Source organism: Lepisosteus oculatus, chromosome 11, assembly GCF_040954835.1.
Source record: "Lepisosteus oculatus isolate fLepOcu1 chromosome 11, fLepOcu1.hap2, whole genome shotgun sequence".
In the NCBI taxonomy this organism is placed as follows: Eukaryota; Metazoa; Chordata; class Actinopteri; order Semionotiformes; family Lepisosteidae; genus Lepisosteus; species Lepisosteus oculatus.
Genome location: NC_090706.1, coordinates 11,783,125 through 11,803,189, shown reverse-complemented (window position 1 = coordinate 11,803,189; position 20,065 = coordinate 11,783,125). Strand labels below are relative to the sequence as shown.

The following is a 20,065-nucleotide window of genomic DNA, read 5'->3' as shown; positions in this document are numbered from 1 at the left end:
CCAGGCATGTAAATCTAATCCCTTTGGTCCATCTCGCTCCTTTTTTGTTTGTAGCTAAAGGTCACAAATCCCCTCATTTCATCCAGCTGTTTCTAGCATGTTTCCACTTCCACTTGAAGCTTGTACGTCCTTGGGTCCAGACAAAAGCCGCTCATGTTGTAAAGAGGCACCTCGTGTTTTAAAGTCCTAATGTTTCTCATTTCTTCTTTCTGATCTCATTCCCATTTGTGAACATGGATCTGATACTGCCTTGGATTCTCTGTTTGGCACTACACAGGTCCTGGCCTTTAACCCCTTTGTTTCACCTTCATTTACAATTCTGGAATTATTTTGCCATCTTAAAAATACGAGGGGGCAGCACGGTGGCGCAGAGGTTAGCGCCTCCTGAAAACATTACCAGGGTACGCGTTCGTATTCTTGCGCTTTTGAATTGCCCTGTGTGTTCCTTGACTTTGCCGTAGTATCAGGTAATAATAATAATAATAATAATTTCTTACACTTATATAGCGCTTTTTCTGGACACTCCCCTCAAAGCGCTTTACAGGTAATGGGGTCTCCCCTCCACCACCACCGGTGTGCAGCATCCACCTGGATGATGCAACGACAGCTATAGTGCACCAGTACACTCACCACACATCAGCTATCAGTGGGGAGAAGCAGAGTAATGGAGCCAATTCATAGAGGGGGATAATTGGGAGGCCGTGATTGGTAAGGGCCAATGGGAAATTTGGCCAGGACGCCGGGGTTACACCCCTACTCTTTTCAAGAAACGCCCTGGGATTTTTAATAACCACAGAGAGTAGGACACCTACAGGACCTTGCAGGTGATTAGTATTGTGGTCTGCACCGTCTATACTTTGTTTTTATACCGTCATTTTACTGTGCTTTACTATACACCCTTTACCTGTAGCGTGGCTCTACGAACCTTGACAGGGTACATCCCGAGACTGGGATTAAACATGAGGGGGCGGTGACGTTCACTCTCTGCTGGCAGTCTTTCCCGCGTTCATTGTGGGCGCGTCCTCGCTTTCCCTCTGCCTTTTCATGTTTAACTAGGTGTCCCAGTGAAGAGAAACAGTCATGAGACAAGCGTCCAAACATAAGCAATCACTACTTTGATCGTCAATCGGCCGGGCTTTTTCTTTTGTTCCAACAACGCGCGGGTCTTCTTGCTTGTGAAGTAAAATCTTCAACCCGTGCGCAAATGGCGGTGGGGTGTGAGAGAGTGTGTTGCGCACTTCAGTTTTTATTTAATTATTCCCTGGCCTGATGTGATACAGACTGGGAGATCATGGAAATACTAATGTCTGTATCCTTGCAAAAAAATAAATAAAAATAACCCCACCCCTAGAACTCATAACACGTTGTGTTTTTTCCATTATAACTGACGCCCCCAGAGCCGCTGGTCTGCAGCTGTCATAAACCACAACCACCCACTTCACTCCCCACGCTTTGCGCAAGTTTGCTTTTATTGCAGTTCAAGGTCATTTTCTGCAGTAAAAGCTGCTGTTGACAAAACTGAGAGTATGGCTGCTTAAATTGCATTACAGTACTGTGTTACTTTATTAAATTCAACATCACTTTGACTGTTTTTAGTTGTGTGCAGACTGGCCTGAGTGGAAATAAATATCCAATTTTGGGGTCCTAGAGAGCTTTTCGATTTAGTTAAACCATAAGAAATACTCGGAAGTAAAGCTTCCCACGGGGTTTGCAGTGTAATGTTAATTGTGTGGTAATTGGTGTACTGTGGCTCTAGAGATGCGCTGTACCTTTTACTATAACACGATCATAAATTCAAATAAAGCATACACATTTCTGGGATTTACCAAAAGACAGCGTAATAAAGTTTAATTAAGATTTATGTGGTATCATAATCGTAAACAAACACTGGCTCATGGCCAACAATTTGCTCCTTGTCGGGCTACAGTTTAAAAATGGCTGAGACAGCACAGCACGAATACCGTGCAGTATTGATTTAATTGTCGAAGCTTCTGAAAGATGTGTTTCTTAGCAGAACTGAAACAAATAACATTTGTCCGAATCTTCGTTTGGGTCATTCAATAAGTTTATTTCGTTAAGCTATTACATCATCCCAGCAGGGAGGGTACTTCTGCGCCGGCGATGTTATATTTTTCGGCTTCGTCTGACGAGAGTGGCGCCACCAACAGTTATTGTCTGCGAGAGAAGAGGAAAGAGAAACCTCAGTATCTTGTATTACTGGGCGCCACGTACACAGGTGAAGACAGAAGTTGAAATGTTCCAAATGTTATCCAAGATGTATATCCCTCAGATGTTTATGCTTTAAGGAGCTGAAGAAATTTAAATGTGAATGGCTTCTAACTCTTAAAACTCTGACTTTTTAACTTTTTTGTTCCAAGTATGGACAGCAAGAGCCCGACAATTTCATTTGCTTAACACCAGTATCAAGTAGCCAGTGGCATGATGAGTGCCACGAGCACTGGGGCCCTGAACTCTGGACCTGGGGTGCTGTCTGTGTGGAGTTTGTATGTTCTCCCCATGTTCAGGTGGGCTTCCTCCAGGTGGTCTGGTTTTATCCCATTATCCAAAGACATACTGGCAGGTTCATTGGCTTCTGGGGCGATCGGCCCTGGTGTGAGTGTGTGTGTGTTTATGTCTGTGTGTGCCCTGCGATGGACTGGCACCCCGTGCAGGGTGTATCCTGCTTTGCGCCCGTTTCAAGTTGTACCTGGCTCAGTCCATGAGGCACTGTTACACTTCCTTGAGTGGCCAAACGAGCTGTCTGACTGGCATAAGGATGCAGGCATGTGTCTGGATCTCACCAGCTGTGTCTTAAAACATGGGTCATCATCTAAAAAATAGCTATTTATTACACTCTAGTATGTAGTGTATTACTTTGAAAAATGATAGGACTGACTTAACTGGTTTATTTAGTGTATATGAACCACACCATCTCTATTTGAGTAATTATTTAAGCAATGTTTTCCAATTCAGATCCTGACTGACCCTTCCTTAACTAGACTGTTTTTTAAATTCTATCTGATCTCTCAGTTAGTTGGAAACACTGATTGTCTCATTAAGATCCTTTCAATTGCTTTCAGCTCTTAGACAGGAGGAAATACTGTAGTTCAGGTAAGTGCAGGCAAACAAGCACGACTCAGTTAGATCCAAAATCAGAAGAGACAGAGACTTGTTAGGACTGGGGTTGTGAAACACACTAACCTCCACCATTTCATCCCCCTGGATCTCCTGAATGTGGGAGAACTTTTCTGTCTGGCAGATGAGTTTACCATCCTCCATCCTGACAGTGCACTGAGAATGAGAGAGAGAAGATGGGTTTAAGTCTGGGGATTCTGAAAGAAGAGCATCACACGCTGTTGTGCAGCACTATTATTACAAGCCCAAGTCTAAGTGCAACCCCCCCCAGAGAAAAAGTGGAATTGCTTTCATATCTATAATATACATCATAATTGTCCTCGATATCACCATCACAATGTATAGAACTAAGTAGATATGGAAAATGAACGGAGAGGTAATCTTAATTTATACAGCACGATTATGCATTACCTTAAGGGAGTTCACAATGAATAAAATCGACGAGAGAGGGGTACACTATTGACAGCAGTGAATTAAAGAGAATTCAAATTGCAAAGCCGTGACTGTCTTCCCAGATCTGATATGAGGTAGGAGATCTAATGGCAGCTCTGTGTTGGTATGTGCACGTGCTTGTGCTGTCAGTGGAGGGATGGATATCAGCACTGCGACATGGCTGTCTGCGTCAGGCCCTGCATGATGCATAATGGCAAGTTGTCAGATATGGGTGTGGTGTGCTGCCTGTTTTACACTTGGTATTTCATTAGAGTTTGCTATCAAACATTCTGCTTTTTTCTGTTTGGGTTGGTCATGTAATTGACATATACCGATCAATCCCTTTTCCAACTAGAGCATATTTTCACCATTTTTCAAATTTTTTAGTTCCATATTTTTTATGTCAAAATCGGAGCCAGAACCTGTCCCAGCAAGCAACAGGGTACACCTTGGATGCAACACCAGTCCTTCCCAGGCAGACAAAGATACAATCATGTAAACACTCATACCAGGGCCAATTTTCCTAGAAACGAATTAACCTACCAGCATGTGTTTGGTCTGTGGAAAGAAACCAAAGCACCTGAAGGAAACCCTTGAGAACACAAGGAGAACATGCCAACTCCATGCAGACAGCATCCCAAGGGTGGAATGCAAACCACTGCCTGCACCATCTTGCCACACTGTGCTCTTTAACAAGCCAATTTTTTATACTAAACAAATCAGAATTTTGATTGTGCTTGTGGGGAAAACATTTCTCAAGTTGTGATAGTTTATTCTTTCAGTTTCAGGGTTTTTACTGAGATTATGTGCTTAGAAACATGGGCTTAGAAATCTCACTTGCATCCCTAATGCTTCAGTGTGATGTAGTGTAAAATGCTTGAAGATGATTGTGGACCTGTTCAGCAATACATTCTGGAGGAGCATTACAAGGTACTGTAACTGCCCTAAAATTGTTTACGGTGGTTAGTCCTTTAACTAGAATTAGAACCTCATGATGCAATCCATTTGATTCTTAAGAAAGAGCAATGGCGCATGAACCAGAGGCACTTCTTGATCCAAAGGCTTGCAGGGCTCTCATACAGCTGCTCTGCTGATACTGATACCCATGGTTCTTTCAAGAAGAGACTGGATGAGATGATCCTTTCCTGACAGGAAGCATTTCTTTACACAAAGAGTTGTGGAAGTATGGAACAAGCTACCCATCCACGTTGTTGAAGCTGCTCTCTTGGAAATGAAATAGTTGGACAAGGTCCTTGAAAGATTTAGCTGGCAGCGTCTATCTTTAGCTGCTAGCAACCAAACAGTCTAAACAGGGCAATCCTTGATAAACAGTGTGATGTTATGATAAGATAGTGGTCTTTCTTCCAGGATGAACACGACCTACCTTGAGCTTCTTGCCATCCATAGTGTTGATGTCAGCCTCCTTACCGATGGTGAAGGAATTGGTTACGGATTGTCGGGGTGTTTTGGAAGTGATGACAAAGTTGTTTCCGTCTTGCTTGATTTCTGTAATAGGCTTCACATCCTTCGCCATCTTTATAACGTCTTCTGGCAGAGCTAAAGAAGAGAACTGATTAAGCCCCAGCATTGTTATATGGGCGCAAAAAGCAACACAAGTCAAAACAAGAAATAAATCAAAACTACAACAAGATTTTTACATAATATACATGTACAGTGCTGAGAAAAAAGTCTGTGAGCACTCAAAATAATTATCGGAATTGTACTTCCTTACCATGATCCCTTGTTTAACTTGAACTGTTTTTCTTAAATAAGCAGAAACATTGATATTTACCAATTTGGGTTTTGAGACACACTGGTTTATGAAGTAAAATACTTAAGCCCTTTTTTATATTTACCTTTGTTAAATATTTTGTTCTGCTCAATGAGGCAAAGTTTTTTAGAAAATTTGTTGCCACCCTGAAAAGTTTTGTACTGGATGTTGGACAGCTTCTTTGAATAAATCCCAGGAACATTTTACCCATCGTGTTTAAGTTCAGGGCTAGATCTGAACATGTCTATTAAGGGGAAAATAAAAATATTGTTGATCCAAATTCATTTGTGACTCTTTTACTTTAGTAGTGTATTTGATAAGGAGTATTGTAGCTGTGTGGATGGACAAATGTCATATATTCCTTGTAACTCTTCCAGTCGTTGTGATTCTTTAAATTGCTTAGCTCTATTTAATTGTTTTATGAAGCAATCCTACAATCTTTTGCTCTTGGAATAAATACAATGATCGCCTAACAACAGCTTTACGTAACCAGCCTGGTGAATATTATATTAAACTGATTGTAACATTCTACATGTCAGATTTCTAATTAGGACAACCTAAACATCAATCCACTTATCGTCGAAGAGTGAAAAGCAATGTATTTCCCCTGTGACATTTACTGGCAAGACTGAAAAATTATTTCCACCTTTCAAATATCCTGTCTGACATTTAAGGGCACCACATGTACAGAGCTTGACAGCGCCTTTAACAAGCCTCCTGCTACCAAGTGCCTCTTGTGGTTGTTGAAAAGGACGAGTGTTTGAACCTTTATCGAAACAAAGCTTTATCAGAATCAGACAGCTTGCTGTAGTCCAGTACTAAGATATGGTGGTACACACAATAATTAATGGAATGACTCTAAGACTGGAAAATGAAGCACTAATGCAACTGAAACTTTTCTTTTTACAAAATGCTTTTATTGCTCTTCAGGCAGTGCTCTTTCTACCTGTAGGGTGCCACTGTGTTCCTCAAAACTGTAGCACAGCCAAAGTGTAGAAAATAAGGACAAATGCTGTTGGGTCTAGGAATTCTAGAGCACACAGCAGGATGGCTTGACCATTATCAGTGCTGTCTCACGGCTTTTGGGTCCTGGGTTTAAGTCTGTTCTGAGGCTCCTTCTGTGTGGAGCTTGCGTGTTCTCTCCAGGACCATGGAAAAGTGGGCCTTTTCCATGGTCTACCTCAGCTTACCTAATACTGCCTGGCAGTTCGTGTGCTACACTATATTTTATTACTTTTACAGGAATTCACTTTGGTAAATATCAGTAATATTCTCTGCACCTTTCTTTCATTTAACATAACATATAAAATATACGACATACGACATACGACATATGGCATATGACATATGACATATGACATATAGCATATAGCATATAGCATATAGCATATAGCATATAGCATATAACATATAACATAACATTCATGTCCCATATGGCGTTAATACATCTTCAGTTATTGTGGTGTGTTGGAGTAAAAACATTTATCCTGCTTATGTAGTAGAAAAAAGTCGCATTTGCAACAGTTTATTAACTCTGATATTATGTCTGATCGATGTGTAATATGGAGTGGAGCATGTGGTAGTGCATGTTTTCGTATTTTTTACATCTAGAAGTGTTTCAGTTTTCTACATTAGGTGTGAAATTGCAGACCCTACTGTGGTCTTTATAAAGCTTTTTTGCCCAGATTATAATTACCATTGGTAACAGAACAGTCATGCAAGCATTATAGAGTAAAATTAATTAAATTCGTCAAATGAAATGATAATAAGGTGGAATAGAGCTGGACGTGCAACACAAATACCATGCAAAGCAAAAGTATTCAATCAGTATTCAAACAGTGTGGGCACAAAACCATAAGGTAAACACCCTGTAGGCATGTACTCCTTGTGTACAGTGAATAAGTGTCACTGGCAAATTACAATACATGTGACAATTACAATAATTAATGCAACCATAGCTTCATGGGTTGTTTTAGTCCTTTAGAAAAAAAAAGAATTTGACTTAGTTCATCCATCATGTTTTCATGACAGACACCCCCTCAAGGGACAGAGAAACATGGACTTCCTCTATCAGTGTTGTCTTGTTTTAGTTGCAGGAGATATGTGCTGTATGTCTGAAAATGTGCGTTACTAGAGCAGGATCCTCTGAGTATCTGTGTTTTGCATTTTGGAAATGTTGTTTTTATCTGTGGGCGGCACAGTGGTGCAGTTGTTACCATTGCTGCCTCTCAGTGCTGCTGCCCTGGTGTCTACTCCCAGTCCCAAGACGTGCTGGTAGGGAAATTCGCTTCTGGAAAAACTGGCCTGGTGTGGGTGTGTGCATAGCAGTGTTTGCGTCTGTTTGGCTTGTGATGGACTGGCGTCCCATCCAGGCTGTATCCTGCCTTGTGCCAGTTGCTTGCCAGGGTAAGCTCCAGCTCCCCTGCATAAAGTGCTTAGGAAATGGATAGATGGATGTTTTTATATACCAATTCCGGCTTGGTAGATTGTTAATTGTCAATTGTTATTGAGCTTGACTCAAGTAATAAGCATATTATTAGCATGAGAGGAAGAAGGGCAGCGCTTGCTTTCCCTCTGAAACACTCAGGGGAAACATTAAATAAGGAACGCTGATTCCCCTGAAACACTGATGTAGGAAATTTAATGAGAGTCAGCAGACACCAGGATTACGGAGCTACGAAATAAATAACTAATAAAAACAAAATTGTGCATTATTATTATAAACCAATGTTTTTTTAGTGATTAAAAGGTACTGTAAAACAAAGAAACTTTTATATTATTTATGTATGCTAAAACCCATCACATTAATGTGCTTTACCCAAAAGCAACAGCACAATTGTTTTTGGAACAGAAATGAAGGTCATTACTGAAATGAAGTTGACTTAAAAAAAATCCCTATTTTACAGCCTTATGAAATTTCTGACCTGGTGTGTCTTCAGAGGCTAAAACCTGGCAGAAGTAGAAGAACCAGAAGATGCTCAGAGTGTACTTCTTGGGGGTTTCTTCCTCTGATAAACTGAGTTAGGTTTGCCTTGGCTGTATAAACTAGGGATTTTGTTGTCCATTGGGCTCCGGCCTCTATTCTTCCTCCTTTGATGATGACACCTTTCTGTGTTTGCAAGGAGTGTCTACATGGCGAAAGAAAACTTGTTCTATAGGAATATTTCTTCCTAGATCTCAGCTCATTTCACCTTGCATGCAAGGTATGGTGCCTTATAAAATCAGGAGAACATAAGAACAGTTACAAAGGAGAGGAGGTCATTTGGCTCATCATCATCGGTTAGTAGTTAATTAATTCAAGGATACAATACAATCTTTTTTTGCAGGGAGCCAGTGTATCAATTTCAACAACATGGAATATATAGAGTGCAGCTCATTGCCCTAATTAACTCTGTCTTTAAACTTCAATTGAGCACGTTACCATACTTTGTTTTTATAGGGTGTCCTTACATGTCACAGACATGAAGTTTAGGTAACTTGCGAACACAACATTTCATAGCACACCCCTGATCTTTGGCTAAGATATATCTAATCACCTCACCGCCTTTTATGAATGAAGTTAGTTGCCCACACAGGAATAAAATTCCTGCTTGTATAGCTTTGTGTGAATGGAGGGTGGAGGTTGAAGATGTATTCTGTCAGGGATGATCTTAGTGACACTTGGTGAGACACAGCTGCCTAAGTTTAAGGTTTGTAATGCTGAGGAATTAGTGCATTGTGAAATAACTGGCACACTGTAGATCAAAAGCCTTCAATTATTTTACAAAGCAAAAGGAATAACATATTGTATCTGACAGCTTCTATCCAATCATGAGAGGATATTATAATTCAAAGGTTTAGCTCAATTCAAAAAGATGAGCAACATAATTCTGCAAGAATCCTCACATTTAGAAATATCCCTTCCAGTCAAGATTGCATGCTTCAGAGCATGAATAATAGAAATGCAAACTTACGTATTGATCGCAGAAACTCTTCATAGTTCTCCTGTGAGTAGACTTGCCATGTTCCATTGAAAGCCATGCTTACTGTTAGTTTTTCCCTCTGCCTCAGGAAGCTGGTAGGAGTAGCTGTGAAGCTCAAAGCAATGTACGAAGGCCCAAGACTTCTCTGATATTTATGCCCCTGTAGCCTATGAATCCCCCTTTGTCTTAATCATTAACAGCCAATGCAAGAGCTATTTTTTTGGCCGATTCTGAAGCAATTTCTAGACACCCCTATTTAAATAACCTGTCGTTCACTCACTCCACTTCTGTGTAAATGAACTCTCTGTGTAATTTCACAGCACAGTAGTAGAATCTTGCTCACCGGGAACTAATTTTCATGTAAAATGTTAGAACTGTTTAGGCTGGAATAAGTTGCGTGTTAGATCTGAGACAATTATTTTTGGAATGTTCTGTTGTTTGGTGAGGCTTTTAATTTAGAGTGGTTGCCTGGAGACAGGTGGTTCCCATGAGGTCTGTATTGGAGATTTCTCCACAACATCTTTATTGCTGCCTCGCTGTCAGATGGTTTCGGTTCTTGAATCAAGGACCTATGCAACCTGGCTACGGATATGAGCCACGAATCTCCAGGTATGGACAAAGATAGAACAAATTGTGAATTGGCTTTCCTCTGGTTTACACTTTCAAAAAAATGACAATGAGTTTTTTTCTACTTTATTGAATGCACAATGAGCTTGACTGGGCCACTTTTAATCGTTTCACATATCTTTTAGGAGTACTTAGAGGACTTAATGGGAACAGTACAAACCAATGCCAGTGCCTGGAAATGTGATTTTTAACACGCTCCAGTGTGAGGGAAAAGGGATCTTTTTTTTTTACTGGGTTTGTAAGGTAATTTCAGGCCTCACAAAGGATTTTAATTTTAATTTTTATTTTCCAAGGTTATTTAAAAATAGAAAACAGATGCATCCAAAAGTTGAGATGCACAATTCATTTGTGCAAACACGTTCATTCTAATGTAACTTTTTAAGTCACGAGATAACATTTATAGTTAGGCAATGGAGTAGCCTTTCTTCTTCTTGAGGCTTGGCTTGAATCTCCAGCGCTATATCCTGCTGTAGGTAGCTGTAGCTTGAAGCCCTGTGGTAGCTGCGATTTATATCAACAGCTCAACTCAAGCTTTGCGTTTTCAGATCTTCCATATTGGATGTGATCTGTAAACTTGACAATACTAGAACCAAAAAAACCTAGACTGTTGACATAAATTGGGAATAGCAGTGACCCCAGTACAGATGAGTTCACTAATTACATCACCCCTATTTGACCATCTACCCCTTATTTGTACCCAGTGTTTCCCGTCTATTTTCAAATACTCAATCCAAGTTCTCACGCTACCTCGAATACCTACTGCCAGCAATTTGAGAATGAATAATTTATGAGGAACGTAATCAATACTGCATCATGTGCTCTGTGTTGACTCCTGCTGTGACTTGATCAGCAAACTCTAATGAGTTAGGTAAGTAATAACTACATTTTTGAAGTGCACGTTAGATTCTTATTATCATACGCCCAATACTAGTTTTATTTTATGTTTCTGTTACCTTGCATGTAGTGGAAGTAAGACTTATTTCCAATTGTTATTCCGTTCGGTGGCTCAGTGTCATCAGCCTTTTTATGAACGAATGCTACATTGGCAATCTTCCGTCCTCACAAGGCCACTGTCATTAACAAAAGCGAGAAAGAAAGAGAGCACTGCACACCTGTTTGCACTCAATACATTTATTTATTTTTTTCCCCATTGCTTTTAAAGTTCGACATTCTTGGCTCCCAGCTGGCTCCACCGGAAAAGGAGCCCACCCTGAGCACAAGTTCACTTCTATCGCTCAGGCTATGCAAATTCAAGCCTGGATCATGTCACTATGACCCCAGATTGGGCTCAGTATCATCAGGGACGGGGTTAGTCATTCACGATGGTCTTGGCTCTCACCGCATTCCCAGACACCCGACGGCCCATGATGAAGCCAGTGAGGAATTCTCTTCTCTACCCAACAGCACTGAATTGCTCCAGTCCTGGCCAGGGTGGAGAAACCAGCCTTCACTTCCTCCTCTCTTTAAATAGGTACACGAGTCATCACTGTGGGCTGTGATCTAAATCGCCCCTTCCAAACTATGTGGGTATTTACTAAAAAACAATCGTCGATTCTGACCTTTTTTTAAAAAAAGCAAAAGCAAAACAGCTCAATGTTTTATCCACTTGCAAAATAGCCCAACACTTTTGACACAAAATCGTGTAATCGTGACGGAATGGCTGAATTCATTTTCAAAAGTGGTTGAAACATGAAACTGTCGATACTTTCCAGTTGAGAGCAAAGTTTGCTTCTTTTTTCTTTTGCAAGTTGTTACACCAAGAATGGAATCTTGGTGTGCTAATGAAATGATGTGCTAATTACATATAATGCGATAATTTAAAATACAACCAGAGTGATTGGTGGGTGTGCATTTTTAATTCTCCATCTTCCACTGGAGGCTAACTGTGGTATTGCAGGTGATAAATTGGAAAGAGAGGAAAGGTGGCAAAAATGACTCTGAGGTGACCAGAGGAGAGGTGAATGGCATCTAGGACACAGAGGCAACTGTGTACTTTTCCTATATTAAAAAAGAGATATCTTGCACAGTGACATTTCTTCACTGACTATCTTAAAAAGGGTAAACATTTTAATTTTTTAAAGTAGAATTTGTAGGTCTGATAATGCAAGCTTCATTAACATAAATGCAACTAGTGATCAGGGCTTTATGGTGACAAATGACAGTAGCAGCATAAGGTTAATCGCTCCTGTGCTGCTGTGTGATTTACGATGGAATTAACCGGCTATAATGCTGGAAACTATGCATAAATTACGCTAATAAAAGAACAAACTAGGCTCGTCTTCGTACTTAATCTAATCTGTTCTGAGTACACGGCAGCTTGCTTTATACCCTATCAATGTCATCTGCTTTTAATGACAGATAACATAGGTACAAATTGAATTTTGAACCTGGGTGCTTATCTGACCAGAAAGCTGCAAATGCTGTTAAAACAGCATGTAATTTCCAACTGAGCCTAGCACGGCAATTCTGTGCCCAGTGTCCCGATCTCACATTTGCATGTTTGTTTGAAGACTGTAAGCACGTGGCAAGACTGACTATTCTGACATATCCTTAAAAATGTTCTTAAAGGCGTTGAACTATATCTGATAATTTTTTTTCAGAAAATCAATGATTTCCCTGTAAATGTAAATGCTCACATTTCTGTAAATTCTCCAATATAATGTAAGCAAATATAATTAATTTATCTTCTTTTGTAGTGTGATACAGTATAAATTAAAGTCTAATGACCCCTGTGTTTTGTTTCAGTGGGATGGAACATTGTGCATGAAAGCAATGGTTTCTTTTCAATGTGCAACTTCAGGATGATTGGTTAACTCGGTAGTGACAATATAATTATTTAAGTTCTAATAAAATGCTTAATTTAAAAATCAAGCAGTACAGAATGTTGCATTAGCTTTATTAGTTTCTTTTATCTCTTCCTTTGAGCTTTGAGGGATTTAATTTCAAAATGCTTTGCACATTCTGACTGAGGAAGTTGCAGACACCAAAAACAGCTGTACCCTGTGGTTGCAGATAAAACAAACCACCAGAGCAATTCATTTCCTGCAGCCTTCTTGATAACAGGGCATGGAGGGCCACGTAATTCCATGAAGATACCCGGTTTACAACAGCTAATTAATGTTCTTTTACACGGTTGCCTCAATACAATTCTAATACGTTCCTATCCAGCCTCATGCATTACCCCTGTAGATAACTCATTGTCAACTGTCATTAAAATACATTTGCACAACTACCCAGGCACATTAAACAATATTGATCCAATTAAGTCATTCAGAGCTCAGCTGAAATATCCACCAGAAGACACTGTTCAAAAGTTGCAGAAATAACTAGGCCATAAAAACGCCTCTCTTTGTATAATGTTCAGAGAGGTTGTATAAAATGTGTCACTATTTACTTCTTTAACCATGAGTAATGTAAATAAAGTTATTCTGTTACATGACTCAGGTTTTTAAAACAATCTTGTGACCTAATTCTTGTTTTTGCCTCTTTTGAAAGGTTGTTCTGTAGTGCTTTGCAGGCCTGGGCTCAGACATTTCTGTGCTAAACTACCACGTGCAAGAAACTGAAAAGCAGTAAATAGAATGAAATGATACGACTGGTTTTATGATCTTTCCGGTAGGGCGGTGCTCTACATTTCCAGAGCTCCTGCACTGGGCTTCTCTCCATACTTGTAGACGCTGACGGTGACATCCTCCGTCTGTGTCCCGTGCTTGTTTCTCACGAAGATGCTGTATTTGCCTGAATCCTCCGCCGTCACTTGGTTTATAGTGATGGAGCTGCACCCGGCCGATGTCGTGATTTTGTACTGCTCTCCCGTGACGATTTCTCTTTCGTTCTTCATCCAGAAGACCTCAGGGGTCGGATCTCCGGCCGTGAAGCAGGTGAGACACAGAGACTGTTGTGTGTGGAGGAGAAACTCACTTCAGTCACAAGCACAATTCAGCACTGAATTGTTTATTAATTAATTGTTTATTAATCCATTTACTTGGATTAATGGCTTGGAGGGGAGACTAGAAACATGAATGTCTTCAAAATGTGCTATATGTAATCTCCTCTGATATGTGTGGCAAAGTACTGACAACGTTTCCTAGTTAAGCTGTTTATTTAATTTACTAGAACTTACATATTTTCTTGTGGTTCCTCACAACACATCCAAATTTACACAGTTTTTTTAGCATGCCATTTGTTTTGCACTAGCTGTTAATCCTTGGCAGACCACACAACCCACTGTTTTATTTTTAAGTTTTTCAAATCCATATTGCCTACAGATATATTTGTATTCAATTCAATAGGCATAACCATATCAGCACAAGACAAAGTGGGCTCCTTGTGTAAAGTAACTCAGGCTACACCTCATCCAGCATTCTTTCACAGATTCAGGAGAAACAGATCTCAGGTGCACCTGATTTGAAGACTTTTTGGAATGTCATCTTTTACCATAATATAGACCAAACAAAATCAGAATGGTAGGAAATACTGCTACTGCACATATTAACTTTTTGCTGGCAAAAGGGAGTTTCAAAAGGTTAAGTTTTTTCCAGTCTAGAACCATGTTTCCAGATTTCTAGAAAATGGAACTTCAGTTTATCCAGTGGTTCATATGAATCCAGAAAGAAGTTCAGAAAAACACCCAGTGCTCTTTTGCGAAACCACAAGGAAAAATACAAATTGGAGAGCTCAAAGCCATTTTTTTCCTGAACAAACACAGGCCTTGTTTTTTGTGTAATCAGTTTTCCAAGATAATGCCAAGGCCTTTGAGGAACATCAGTAAATTAGCATTGTAACAAAATCAATTGAATCTTAAACCCCAAGGGTATCAGGAATTTCTCGATTAGGAACCCGAGCCATTTGTGTGAATAGGCTTTATTAAAACTATTACTTGAATTAGGTTTCTTCTTAGAAGAGGCTGATTAAAATGCCAGTCCTTGACAGCTCATTTATTTAAAATGCAGTATGAAAACAAGAGCCATATTATTAAAACACTCTTGTGTTGAGAGCCATTTTGCGACTCTGCTATTAGAAATTTGCAGAGCTGTTCCGCACTGTTACAATCTATTAAAAGCTGTTCACACCTCTTCTCTCGATTTGGCTTTCAAAGGCAATGTGTGTAAAACAGTCTTCTATTTTGTATTCAGATGATTTTTTTAAAAAAAGTGTTTTTTTTGAGAAGTGGTTAGAATGAGCCTGATCTAACAAGTTAACAATGTCCAATTTATCAATCAGCAGGGAGAAACAGGACAGGAAGTCTTCAGACTAGCATGTTTAGATTTAATTTGAAAATATTTTATTTTAAAAAGTAATTTCTGCTAGGTTCTGCTCGGAACAAAACCCAGTTCCAATGATTGAGTAATTGCATTTCATTACTCTAATTTAATTTAGAATTAGAAAACATCACAAGCCACCCACCTTATTTTCCATGATGGCCACCACGTCAGGTAACCCCTTGGTTACTCTTGCTCGGTCTGAAAGAGAAGAATTGTTTAAAAAAAACTAAAGTGGGGGTTCCTTACTCCATCTCCATACTTCATATATATATATATCAAATATTTACAAACAAGAGAAATTAATTTGGAAAATGTCTTACTCTTTTCAGCAATTGCTGCTTGTCTGTGGGGAGAGAAGCGACATTGTTCACTATAAAGTAGGTCAGGATCATCATTGTAATGAAGACTTCCATGCATCCAACCACTTTCCAACACGGGATCTCAGTAAGCAAGGGGCACATAGCAGGATACACAATGGTGGATGGAACACCAGTCCATCACAGTTCTCACAAAGACACCAACATGCACGCACTCCAAGCACAAGCAGGGTCAGCTTTCCCAGAAGCCATTGGACCCACCAGTATGTTTTTGGACTGTAGGAGGAAATCAGAGCACAGAGGAAACCCACACGAATACAGGAAGAACATGCAAACGCCATGCAGATAGCATCCCAGGAATTGAACCCGGGGCCCCAGCTCGGCAAGGCAACACAGCACCACTGTGCCACATAAAGATTTACATATAATGATACATACTGTACTTAGATGTCAATTCACATATAACATTTAGTAATCACCTTGGATATGGTGAAACTGAGACTATTATTAATACAGAGCAAAGAGTTCATAAGATCTGTAAAATAAATCTTGTTTTATTGGAAATACTCTTTTCCCTTCTTACATAATATTACTTTTCTCATTGAATCTGGATACACTTCTTCTTGTTGTTAATTTTTTTTCATTATTTAATTGGTGCCTTTATCTATACTTGTGGAATAATTACTGAGAAACAGAAGACTGGTGTAGCAGTTTCACGGTGGACAGTGGGAGAAAAGAAAGAGCTCAACAGTTTGTGTGCAGCTGTAGGAAATACACAAGTGAACTGTTGGATCTGGTGGTACTTTCTGAGCTGGTGGTGGAAGCTGGTTAGAAAATTGCCCCGGTGTGTCTAGGTGCTTGGCTACACTGTTGGACACTGGGGACAAGAGAGTGAGGAAGAGGCACTGTGTGTAGAGTGGAATCAGTTGAGACAGAGGAACTGGGGTGTTGAAGAGGGTAGAGAGTTCTCTTGAGCCAAACAAAGCAATTATAGTGTGAAATATGTGCAGGACTTTGAACAGCTCATTACTCACTTTAGCCTCTGGTGTTCCATCAAGGCGTCTGCAAATACTTAAAGAAAAGAACATACAAATCTTTACTTTGCAAAAAAACAGCATTGTAATCCTGTTTTTCCTGCTGCTTAAGCTGTCCTTTGTCAGACTTAAAACTTTTAAAAACATTCCCTGCCTTCTTTCTGGAATAAGATCACTATGGTTAGCACAATTGCTCTGTCTCAGTTTCCCCCTGCTTTCGAAGGGAAAAGTCTTTGTTTGTGAACTCAGTTATGCAGTTCTCTACAGCTTCTGATTCTGAAGCTGACAGCTGAATCCAGCACTCAACAGATAGGCTTGGGGAAAATTACTTTTAAAACACAATCCATTTTGCTTAAATGTTACCTATTATTATAATTAGCAAGGAGAGAAAAAAGTCATTGGTTACAGTGATCCAAGTAGTGTGCATAGTTACTTTGTGAATTCATCCAGTACTTTACCTCTTGACAGACGTTTCCCCCATGTCTTATCAAGTAAAAATGTAGCCCCTTATAGAAGTAACTTGTAAATGTAATGGATTAGTAAGACAGTAAGACATTGTTAACAGAGCTTCTGTGGCATTGTTTTGATAAAAGATTGGCATTTTGTCGAAAACAAACTCTTGCCATGTTAGTGGGGATAAAGAAAAGCTTTGATACTCCTCTTTTACCTTGGCCAGACAAATCGAGGGTTCGTCTGTGTGGGTCTCGACCGTCAAACATTTCCAGTGTGTATTTCCCTCTGTCGGATTCCGTGGGGTTAAAGATCTCTAACCACACCTTGTTCATGCTGCTCCCAGCCTGAGTTCTTGCTTCGCTGCCCAGTTTCTTCTCTCTTAATGTAAAACACGAGGGGTATACATTAGTGTAAAGTGTCATTCAGGTAAATGTGAGCTTGGTAGGTGAGAATAACAAACACACACCTGCTAGGGCCCCCTTTATTCTGCTGCCAAGAGCAGACGGCTCGTATTTCTGTTTGGGTTGTACAATTAAATTGCTTTCATGCATCTTTTCCAGTGAGTAGCGAATGCACAGAAATCAATTTAGGAAATTAAAGGAAAGGAAGACAAACAAAATTGAAATTAAACTATGAAATTCACCATGCAACTGTGCAATGCTGCCCCAAAGTTTAAAAAAAAAAATACACAGAACCCTGTTGTGAAAACAATGTATCCCCCTGGAACAGTGGATCTGAAACAGAGTTGACCATTTTTTTCTACTTCCATGCTTGTGGTCTCTGCTGGTCTTTTCCATGACTATCTGTGACAGACTCCATTGAGAGGGCTCCTTCCAGCTTTACTGCTGGCCAATATCTCTATATTTTCATCCACAGACAGATTACATGTGTGTGTTTTACTTGAAATGTTAAGGAGGTGATGAAGCAGGACAGAACAGAGAGGTGATTCAGATGGTGATTTTGAAACAAACCCTTGTTGTACCGTAAATAATAAGATAAAAGCAGTAACGAGCGGGCATGCAATTCACCAAATAGATTGCAATAACGCCAAGGAAACTTACTTGAAGTACCAGCTGGTTTTCATGTAGTCCAAATAGTACTTCAAAGAGCAATACAGCTTAAACCCTTCAGCAGTGGGCTGGACCTCCAGTGGGCCCGCAGACAGGGCTAAGTGAAGAGGAAAGCACAGATGAACCCGAGAGAACATTTTAATCAGCCTCCAAATCCGCTAAAAGTGGTTTCAGATTGAAACAAAGAATTTGCCTGCTGGGTATGCAGATGGAATAACCCTGTTGCAGGAGACTGAAAATGTAGTTTCCTGAAAGGAGATTTTTCTTTTGGGTTCAGGGGTGATAGTTTACAGAGTCAAATCTGCATGCTTTTTCATAGATGTTACACAACTAATGAGATCCACAGAGCTTTCTGGACTTTCTCAAAGACCACATACTGCAGGGTATGAAGCAACATTAGTCTGTTTAGAAATGCATTGTAAATGTGAACACGTCTCATAGTGTAACGTCAGAATGATACGGTAAGGTACAGTGTTTAACACATTTTCCGCTTTTGTGTGGGGTGTGACCTAGTGCTGAGAGGCACCCAACAGACAGCAGAAATAATCTTTGTCCAAGTGTACGTTCGATAAAGAGATCGTAGACTTTCAGTAGAAATGTGGTGCAACCTGATTTGAGAGCAAAATGGTTACGTCAAGGCCTCAAAAACCTTGATTAAAAGTGATCTTTATGGATCATTAAACCATCATTCTAGCTTGAAGCTTAAGTTATCAGTGAATGTTTTACTGCTATTCTTATACAGCTTATACTCATAGTGTTATTATCTGTCAATTTAATTTAATTCCACATAGCCAAATGAAAGTGTCAGTGTGTTGAAAGTATAATTCAAGCGAATAATGAATTGTATTTAAACAGTACTTTTCATCCCAAAGAATTACAAAGCTCTGTAGGTGTAGGAGGCAGTCCATTTCTTCCACCACTGAAGTTCTGCCTCACCACCCAATAGCAGCTGTTCTGCACAGGCAGAACAGGGGGAGGAGTGACAAACTTCTTTGAATTAAGGAGAAAATGTATCTAGATTTTGCAAGTCCACAGTGGAACGTGGTCAGGACACCATAGTAAACACACACAGCTCTTCCAAACAGTGCCACAGGTCTTTAATCAAGAGCTCAGGTTAACTGCTCCTCTGCAGCACAAAACCTTGTACAGCCCTGTGTCCCTGGTCAACACATTGGTTTTTAGAAGGAAGAGCACCACCTACTGGTCTACCAGCACCACACAGCATCAACCTGGTTTTAATTAAGGCTCCCATCCCATCAGGGCGATCAGAACCAGCCTTGTCTATTGTAATACAGCACAGAGTGAGAATCCATCACCCAACAGTGAAAAAGAATGTCTGCAACAGGTAAGTGCTTCAAAATAATAAGGAATTCTTAATGAAACTGCAAGAATAACACCTATGATATACTATGTAATAGTTCCGATGTTGATTGCACCACTGCAAATAAATATACTGACACCCTGGAATTTGAAACACTGCCATTCTTTGGTTTATTTAATAGATATCACATATTAAACTGATTTTTTTTTTCAGCATTTTTGAGCAGCAGACAAAAGTATTAGCATCTTCTGCCTGATCTCAGTTTATACACTTGGATTTGTTTTTTCCTCTGGCTCGTAAGGATGAATCGATGCTCCATAGACTGCAATAAAATGTTGTTTGTAACATGTTAAGCTAAGATGTGTTTCAAAGGCTTGTTTCAAATGCTGTTTACGAGCATAAACCCCTAACCTTAGGCCTATACCAAGCCTGAGGCTGAAACCAGCTGTAATGTACAGTGAGCCTTGTCTCTTATAACAGGGCTCATTTGAGCCCATTGAAGTGACAGTGGAATTTACTGATGTTTGGAGGAGGCACTCTGTGACTCAGGGGCTGGAATGTTAAAATGGACACGCTGCCCTGGTCCACTTTGGCCAACATCAGAACTAGGAAGAACTGCATCACCCATGCTTATCCCTCCATCAGCACAGGGATTTTCGGCTGTGTTTAAACTGTGAGC

General features: G+C 40.0%; 2 protein-coding genes across 2 annotated transcripts in view; both read right to left on the bottom strand.

The window, feature by feature from the left end:
• Positions 1 to 1,831: 1,831 nt before the first annotated feature.
• Positions 1,832 to 9,670, bottom strand: LOC102693614 (fatty acid-binding protein, liver-like). The gene is made up of 4 exons (XM_006631458.3): positions 9,292 to 9,670; positions 4,952 to 5,124; positions 3,202 to 3,291; positions 1,832 to 2,175 (listed from the first exon to the last, which is right to left on the bottom strand). Exons 1-4 carry the CDS (start codon positions 9,356 to 9,358, stop codon positions 2,125 to 2,127), a joined length of 381 nt encoding a protein of 126 aa, XP_006631521.1. The 5' UTR covers positions 9,359 to 9,670; the 3' UTR covers positions 1,832 to 2,124.
• A 1,372-nt stretch (positions 9,671 to 11,042) lies between these two features.
• Positions 11,043 to 20,065, bottom strand: part of myom3 (myomesin 3) — a 93,788-nt gene continuing 84,765 nt past the window's right edge. Inside the window, exons 32-37 of the mRNA XM_015349195.2 lie at positions 18,057 to 18,162; positions 17,210 to 17,373; positions 16,543 to 16,579; positions 15,512 to 15,534; positions 15,334 to 15,389; positions 11,043 to 13,822 (exon numbers count right to left, since the gene is read on the bottom strand). Coding sequence (XP_015204681.2) covers positions 13,556 to 13,822; positions 15,334 to 15,389; positions 15,512 to 15,534; positions 16,543 to 16,579; positions 17,210 to 17,373; positions 18,057 to 18,162 — 653 coding nt within the window. The 3' untranslated portion in view covers positions 11,043 to 13,555. The remainder of the gene's footprint in view (positions 13,823 to 15,333; positions 15,390 to 15,511; positions 15,535 to 16,542; positions 16,580 to 17,209; positions 17,374 to 18,056; positions 18,163 to 20,065) is intronic.